The sequence below is a fragment of the Poecilia latipinna genome, unplaced genomic scaffold, assembly GCF_001443285.1.
Source record: "Poecilia latipinna isolate Pla-1442-1.1 unplaced genomic scaffold, P_latipinna-1.0 Scaffold1527, whole genome shotgun sequence".
NCBI lineage: Eukaryota > Metazoa > Chordata > Actinopteri > Cyprinodontiformes > Poeciliidae > Poecilia > Poecilia latipinna.
In genome coordinates, this window is record NW_015114143.1 from 143,554 (window position 1) to 152,587 (window position 9,034).

General features: G+C 38.7%; 1 protein-coding gene across 1 annotated transcript in view; it reads right to left on the reverse strand.

Annotated features, from left to right (window-relative positions):
- Nucleotides 1–7,533, reverse strand: part of LOC106963373 (myosin-10-like) — a gene marked incomplete at its 5' end in the record, with an annotated part of 33,563 nt that extends 26,030 nt beyond the window's left edge. The window contains 5 exons of the mRNA XM_015058247.1: nucleotides 204–267; nucleotides 1,651–1,743; nucleotides 4,195–4,224; nucleotides 5,317–5,419; nucleotides 7,506–7,533. Of these exons, the coding sequence (XP_014913733.1) occupies nucleotides 204–267; nucleotides 1,651–1,743; nucleotides 4,195–4,224; nucleotides 5,317–5,419; nucleotides 7,506–7,533 (318 nt within the window). The remainder of the gene's footprint in view (nucleotides 1–203; nucleotides 268–1,650; nucleotides 1,744–4,194; nucleotides 4,225–5,316; nucleotides 5,420–7,505) is intronic.
- Between the last annotated feature and the right edge of the window lie 1,501 nt (nucleotides 7,534–9,034).

Below are 9,034 nucleotides of genomic sequence, written 5' to 3' on the forward strand. Positions count from 1 at the left end.
AAAAATATTGTAACATTTTTCTATTAGTTCCCTTACTAAAGAAAGAGATAAATGTAGGAAAACAAAACAGCTTGGATAGCATGCAGAGAGACTCACATTATTAGTTGAACACACGTTTTGTTGGGCTCTTGTTTTTTTTGTTTTTGTTTTTCTTTAAGAAGTGATCCATTGTTCCTTAGATCAGAACCTGGCATTAAGGATACAGGTTTCAATATTGGCCCCAACAATGTAGCCAGTAACGTCAAAGTTGATTCTGATGAACTTCCCCTGGAGAACAAGACAGATGAACGAGTCGTTATTAATCAAAAACACTATCACACATCCACACTAACACGACTATACGGTTTCATGCGTTTGCCATCAATCTTGCATTCAGCTACGTTTCTTTCCTCCTTCTGGGCTCTGCTTTATTTTACATACCACCCCCAAGTGGTTTCTTGCTCACGACAAAAAATGCAGTGAGGAACCAAAATGCCCATATTAGGAGGTGCCAGGTTAACATGTCAAGCAGGAATCCGAGGCATGTGTGTGGTTTCCTGACAGTAAATGTGTCTCGGTCTGTGGGAACGTGTGCATCCACTGCTGTTCGGCAGACACACCTGTGATTAATGTGGACCTGGCCACCGCGGCGTTTAATTTTCACCACATGGTTTACTCAGCCACAGAGAAATGTGAAACGCTCGGGGGCGAACACTGATTCGATTACCGTGCGCCAAACCAAGTTCGACGAGTGGCTCTAAATGCTACACAACCGACCTAGTAAAACCTTAAATATATGTGTGTATGATGGTTTTCCAACAGATTTCTGCCAGTCGGACATGATTTCATGATGTTCCTGGGAAGAGTTGGGAATTTGATTTTAGAAGCCAGTTTTTTGTTGAGATTTTTCACCACAAATTTATTTTCTTTTGTGTTTTTACAGAATCTTTTACATTAAAATTCAAATTTTTACCACAACAATTACCATTTAAAAATAAAAGAGGGCTAAAATCTAGTGTAATGTCAAGAGACCTTCTTTCCTCAAAGAGTTGGAGCTCATCCAGAAATATAAATCAGCAAAATACCAGCGGAAATGCGAACAAATATAAGCAGATGCTAACTCTGAAAGGCTAGCTAGAAGCTACATTCTTACTAGCCTTTAGTGCCAACACCAAATTTGCATCTTGTCTGTTGTGGTTTATTTTTGTCCATAGATTAACCAGAATAACCTGGATCACACAAGTGGTTTAAAAGTGGTTCAGGCTTCTTCAATGCCATTACAAACGAGGATTGTTTGACATAAAGATCCGTCATTTCTGTAGACACAACAGATAAACCCAAAACTGACTTCCTTTTTCCTACAAAATAAAAGTGAAAAAATAGGTTCAGAGTATAAAGAGTATGAGGTTTTATATCTAGAGTGCATAAAAAAAAAGGCTTAGACTTACTTCAACAGAAAGAAATCACATGTTGACAAATGAAAAGATGTCACTGTCCACTCATTGTTTACTACTGTGAGTCTCATCCAACAGGATCTTTTCCACTCCTAATAAACAGTCCAACCAAAAGAAGTTCAATAAAAACTCATCTTGACTGGGTGAGAGCTCAGTTTCCTCCCTGGATGTTTTTGAACAAAGAAAATGTTCATTTAAACAGATAATTTAAACTCACAAAGCGAGACGAGTTGTCGTTTTTCACCGTCTTGGCATTGCCAAACGACTCCAGGATTGGATTGGCTTGCAGGAGCTGACGTTCCAACTCCCCCTGTTAACAAACACAAAGAGGTCAACAGGCTCTCAAATGCATCTATTTTTTTTTTTTAAATCTCCGTTTTCACGTTTGTCTTTTTAATCCAAGACACACACAAGTAGGCGATGGCAAAAATAAATATCTCATGAAAGCAGAAAGAGAAAAAAAAAAACAAAGCCACGTTGTGCTAAGCTATACTCCATCAAGGCTGCTTTGCAGTCGCTTAAACGAACTGCTGAACAGAGGCATTTTTGTCAAGAGAATTCAACAAGTTTCAGGGGCCAAGACAAACACACAGATTGAGAAGCCGTGTTAAACCACGGAGGCACGAAGGAAGTGTGGCGGTCTGAACGCTCAATGGAGAAAAGTCACTTTGTGAGGACTTTCTCCTGCCCCCTACATTCCTCTGGTCGAGATCATATGAACCGTATAGAACGTGGTAAAGGAGTAACAACCAGTCAATCGCACAATGCCTTTTTCCGCAAACTTGCCCTAATCTCATTTTATGTCAAAGACTACAGAAGGACATTAGCCTTTGTAGCCAAATCTGGCCCATTTTTAAAATCTTAAAGCTTGGGTCCTAAAACATTTAATTCTCCAAGATTTTTCACCATTTCCATTTTCCATGATGATGGCAGAACAGAAACAACTTCTTCTGTAACCTGGATCATCTATGGACTCTGCATCACCCAGAATGAACAGTTTGTTTTGACAAGGCCCTGACTTGCTCCAGAGTTTTTTTTACTGCTCTTATTTATCTACTGTAAGACTATTAACAGTTACAAATATCATAAAACTAATTCTATCTCTTAAAAGTATTGCTAAACACAATTTCAAATGCTATAACAATGGGTGCCTAGTAGAGAAATCTTTACTAATCAGACAGCAAATTATCCGTTTCAATCTGGGTTTTCCAAGCATTGTATTGTACAAACTGCCAAACTCTGTCTTATTAAAGCTATATAAAGATCTACTTGACCTCAGTTTTGATTCAGCCTGGTGAGAATTTTGCTCAATAGGCTTATAGGCATCCAGTCTGGGCTGGTTTTCCTCTCATTTAAACAACTGGTTTTTCTACCAACACCAGCAGCTCCTCTTCTGTCAACGTTTACTTGATCTGTGGTGTTCCTCAAGTTACTATACTTGGTCCCTTGTTGTTTTCCATTTATATGCTTACTTTACCAGGTGTTATAAGGTATCTTAAGAGAATCTCCAGCCATTTATATGTAGGTAATGTTTAGTTGTATATTCCTTTTAAACCAAATCGATGTCCACCCTGACAGTCTGAACGATGTAGAGGACTGACTTGCTTCTGATTACATTTCAGTCAGATGAAAAGAAAACAGAGATTATAGCCTCAACTGAAATGTACTCAACATTAATTGCTTTTGGAGTCAGTTTTGACTCCAACCTAACACTGGTGAGGTCTAACCCAAGTCTTCTCCACTTCTTCCTGACCACATTTCAGTCACTGCTATGGCACTATTTTCTTTGCTCTCCCTCAATCCCTGCATTCCTCTGGCTGTAATGCAAAGCAGGAGGAAAGCTGCATTAAGGAGGTCAGGGTGGACAGTGCAGCTAGGCCAAGGAGCCGCAGAGGCACTGAGGTCCAGCTGCTAACTTTCGGCTACTGGATTTGAGCGTAATAACAGTGAACTCGGTCGTGTCTGAGCCAAATGTTTCAGGTTAAAGGAGTCATAAAGACTCACTCTGCATCTGCAGTTATTAGATTTGCCAACATTCGGTTCTGATTTAGGGGAGAAGGGAAAAAAAAGAAAAAAAAAAAGAAAAACGGCAAGAACACAGACTGCAGAAAAAAAGGTGAGCAACAAAATACAGTTTGCCTAAAATTAAGAAAAACAGACATTGGAATGAGATTTTTATCCAAATAAAAATTTAGAATAAAACATTGAGATACAATATCCTAACTATAACACAAAATAAGATCAGATTAAATGGACCTCAAACTACAGGCATGCACTTAAACCTCTAACAAAATGAAAACATGCAGGAATATGCCATACATTTTATTTTATTTCATCAACTTGAATCAACAAATAGAAAATAAAGAAGATGGAGGAGAGTTGTTTGGTGCGGCTGCCATCTGATCTGCACACTGCTCAACATCACGGCTCCACAGACTCGGGCCCCATTAGAACTTCATAAATAGTCATTCTTTATTGTCAGGCATGTGTTTCTGATGAAGCCTTCATTCCAAACTGTTTTAATAAACCAGAACCAACTGATAAAACATCGTTTTGTTGTCACGAGTCTGCTGGGTTAATGCAAGAATCACTTCTTTCCATGTGAGAAGACTGAGCCAGCACAAACAAATACCTCACAACATCATAAGCTAACATTAGTCTGTCCACATCATTACAGAAAAGCCAGAGATTTAGAGAGGAGGGCATGCAGATCAGTACAAACATGAAAATAGACGACACCCTCGCCGGGGGATCCACTTGCCTGTAGCTTGAATGCTTTGGGAGAATCGGGCTGTGCATTTTGGATAAACAAATGCATGTGTTAAAAGGTGAAGTGCTCATGTCGCACACAAGCAACAGAAAACAGAAGAGTAGGAAGCCTGAGCGCTTCGAAGGCTGATGATTGTTACGTCATTTCTTACTTTCTTAAAAAATCAGAGCATGAATGATTAATTTCGCATTTTGAGAAAAACACCCACAATACTTTCAGCAACAGAAGTGAGAACATGTTAGCTTAAAAAATTATAGACGCTAGATTCTGTTTTGATTTGGCCATATGTGCTGAACCGTTGTTATCCTGAAAGATCGTATGACGGCCAATTTTCAGCTCACTGTTAAAATCCATCACATTTTCACTAAAATCACTGGTATTTCACAGATTTCCTAATATAATAAACTCCAAGTTCCCAGGGAGATTAGAAGAGAAAAAAGCCCACATCATCACAGATCCACCACTATGCCCAACTCTTTCTGTAAATTCATTCCTATTTTAATGTTAAACTTGAAGTGATTTTTTTTTTTTTTGGCTTTTGGTTTTGATTTTTCTGAAAAGACCAATATTATTCTCATCTCACTAAATAAGACTGTTTGAGGTAAATGTCAAGGTTACAATTGTCCTAAAAATTGTTGCTATTCAGATGCCATCTAATTGTTGCTACGGATACTCAGTGGTCCAAAAATGTCACCATTTGCAACATTTCTCTTAACAAGTGAGCTTTGGAGATTTTTTTAACTCCCTCGCCATCCTGCTTAATATGAATGTTGGCAAAAAAAAAAGTTTGGGTGATGTAATATTTATACACCAGAGAAACAGGAAGTCCTGGGTTACTAATTAGAAATCATTAGAAATTTTGATTGACTAAAACAAGCAGTTTTGGATAGTTATATCCTAAATAGATGGGGCTTGTGCCACCAGTGACATGTTGAAATTAGGATTTTTTAAATGTTACAGTATCAGATTATGGCTCTTTTGCAGCAGATTTCTTTATTACGAGGCTTTATAAGGCAGCTAATTTACCCGCAGATAGCTGATATGGGATGATTTGCAGGAGCAAAAAAAAAAGGGAAAGGAAGAGAGTAGGGAAATGTCGGCAGTAAGGCTCACAGGAATGTTGTGGTCTTTGCGTCCTTTGTGTGAGGAGGCAACATGGGCCAGGTACTGGATGACCTTCTTTGTGTTTTCCGTCTTGCCCGCTCCTGACTCACCTCTAAAAAGAAGAGTTTAGAAACAGAAACACATAGCGGCCAGTGAAGTATGAATGAAAGAAGAAAGCGGTTCTGCCAAATACCGTTGATATGGGGATGTGTGTAAAGTGTCCAAAGACTTGCAAGTTACAAACAGGAACATTGGAAAACCATGAAAAACATCCCCTAAAATTACTACTATTGTGGTGATGAGTGCCTGGACGAACACCAAAGTCATCAGGATTTTTATATATTTTATATATGCCTTGTTTGTGAGTGTTTGAGTGGAGAATGTTGTGGTCTGCTGAGTCCGTCTCCAACTTTCCAGGCTCTGCTTTTGGGTCGTCTCTAATGATAGCTGTGTACAGGCAGGGCCTTCCACAGTTTCCCACAGTCAGGTCTCGGAGCCAAGAGCAAAAACCCGGCCAGCAGCACTACATCCAGCTACATGCCAGTGGTTTTAGTGTAGCTGCTCATTAGTTCTACTGCACATAGTACACTGAGGTTTTTAGATGCTTCACTAGAATCCGAGGGGCGAGTCCTCGAAGGCAGAATGTAGGTCAAATTAAGCATCATTCTGTATTTGGTTTTAGGTTTTAAAGTTTCACAGCGAATCTGGAGTATGACTCCAGGAAATAATTCACAGATTATTGTAAATATTTCTGAAACTCTGCCTTCAGGACGTCGTGACAACATGACTCTTCTATCAACCCTCTAACAATGTCTTTACCAGTGTTGCATTGAGAAGCAGGTGCTATAATGAGCTCAGCAGATGCTCCACCAGGTGTTTGCTAATTGCTGCTGGCTAGTCTGAAGGAGCTGAGTGGGTGAATCGCTATAGGAGGGCTGCTCTGTGAGGCAGAAGCTTGGAAACTGCAGCTCCAAAGAGGCGTTTTCCACAGCTGAAAGGTTGCCATGGAGATTCAAGGATTTCTCAAACATGTATGAAATACCTGGCAACGCTCCAGGTCTGTATTTGATGAGGGAATAGACTTAGACTAATTTTATTGTCACTGCACAAAGACACAACAGTGAGATTGGCAACGAAATGCCGTTATGGCATTACGTTATAACTTTATATCATCTTATAGTATTATAACATAATTCAACAAAGTGAATTTTACATGACACTGCCTCTTTAAAATCCTAAGAAACTACAAGTTAACATCAGTAAAACATTTATGAACAAGGATAAAATACTAAAATTACAGAAAACCCATCAGACTATAATATACTCCCACAACATTCTTTTATACTGAAATTAATGGTTGATGCATAGAAACCTTTTAAATGGACAGATTGTTAGGGAGAATCCTGGTGCAGATAACTGAGACATTTTGGCAGTAAAAACTCTTTTGGTAAATAACAAAAAGCTGCAACAACATGACTGGCTTCATGCTGATTATTTTCAAACTTTTAGGGGATCCGCAGACATTTGATCAGGCGGTTTGGGGCTCCATGAATCACTTCATTGAGTTACTCTAGATGCTGTAGTTCCTGTAGGTTTCTCCAGACTCATCCACATTGCAGTCACTGAACGATTGTAGAGAAACTGATTTATTACCACCAACAAGGGAAGCTATTTTCAGCGTGGGTTTTGATGTCACTGGCAACACATGCCAAGCTGAAAGAAAGTGCCACTTAATGACGCTCTGACGTAGAGGTTGAGGGCGGGCCACCAAACCACACTCATAACTCCCTCAGTATTTGGCAGAACCGCTGAACAGACCCGCATCCGCAAAACCAACTATTTGTAACTCATCTTTAAATAAAACCCAGCAGGACGATGGGCATAGAGGGAGATGGAAAAGGGCTTTAATGAGAGAAAACAGAACCACATTAAAAAGAAGAAAGACATCCTGAAGTTCAGTTTTTTTTTTTAAGCCACTCTTTTTATGACGTTTTAAGTTATAAATACAGGCAGTGCAAGGACATGAACCGAGGTCAGAAGGTAAGAATATTAGGTGATAAATAATCTCTATCTGTTGAAGGTTCATTTACCAGCCCACTGAGCAGCTCCAGAACTAGAACCAAGTAGGAAACATTAACCAGCTGTCCTCAGACACGACCTTGGGAATAAAGCAGAGAAAAGACGAGGGCTGTACTCACGTGCAAAGAATCGATTGGTCCTCTCGATCTGTGAAGGAAAAGGAAAACTGTCAGTATTTCTGGTTCAACCACAACAACAAACATGTTCTACTGATCCAGCTGTGGATCCATAATTCATGATGACAGATAATACTGCAACTATTACCATACCTGGGTTTACTTGTTCTACAGCTACAACTAGCAATTATTTTAGTTATCGATACTCTATCGATTAGTCTGATAATTGGCACAATCTGCAGATTTTTATGTAACCACTTTCTCATATTTTATAGAATATGAGAAATGCATTAAAATATGCAAATAAACTAATATTAATTTAAGTAAATTAACATTTTATTATCTAAAATCCAGTTTCATAGTATTACTTTAGTGAATGCTTGATCATTTGTAGCAAAGTCATAGGGCTGTTCTGTTGATTATATTTTAAATTAACTTTATATCAGATAGAAAAAGGTGCTTGGTGGTAGATCTATTTATTTTTATTTTTATTTACAGAATTTGATCAGGTGAAGCTAAAATTGCCACTTGAGTAGTTTTGGGTAAAACATATACAGTCAAAGATGGCTTGTTTTTTTTCCTCTCTTAAATGCAAAATGTTTATATTTTTTCATACAATTTTGGCTTAATTATACTATATATTATATTTTCTTTCAGCAAATAGCCTGTTTTTTTTAGTCTCTTTACTCCAGCTCCATTAATAAATTATGAATAGATGACATCCTAACTTGATGCTTCAAAGTTGGGCTTACTGAGTGTTGACAGTGTGTTTTACAGCCGCCGCTCAGCCTGGCACAGAAACTCTAAAGGTCAAAGCCGTGCTGCGTGCTGACCCGACGCTGACTGCCAGAGCAGTAACCAAAGCTCAGACAGCTTTCATCTCCGCAGACTTCCCTCCAGGTCCAACTGACAGGTTTAGTGTTGCCCCCTGAAACGGGTAAACTCTCAACTCTAAAACACCTCCTGTGCACCACAGTAAACTTTAAAGACAACATTCAACAAGAAGACAACGTGTTTGATACGTTCAACGTACCGACCGCCGTTTCTCATTTCACTAATGAGCGCGCAGGATGATTACAGTGGGGAAAACATTTCTTTTACATTGTTTTGGTTACTTTGTCCTAAGTTTTGTTTATAGGCATATTGGCAATTAAAAGAGCCAACAGTAGAATATTTTATTTCATCAGGTAATTTTAATTTGTATCAACAAGCACATTAAATAAACCTTGAACTACTTATCTAAATACAAGATAATGTCTCAATAAATTTCAGGTACTGTCCTGGAGATCCCGATCCATGCATTTTCAAATAATTATAATCTGAGTCCCCAAAGAGTCTGAGTACTAAAAATCTCAAACTGCATTGCTTGAAATACAGCAATAGAGGCTTTGGACAATATCCTGGTAATCTAGCAAATCTAGTTTTCTACACCAATATGTGTTTTTCACCTTTTTACAATGACAAACGTATCGAATGGAAGAGGAGTGTAATGCCTACAGCTCCCTGTCTGTGTCATTTGACCTTTCCTGTCT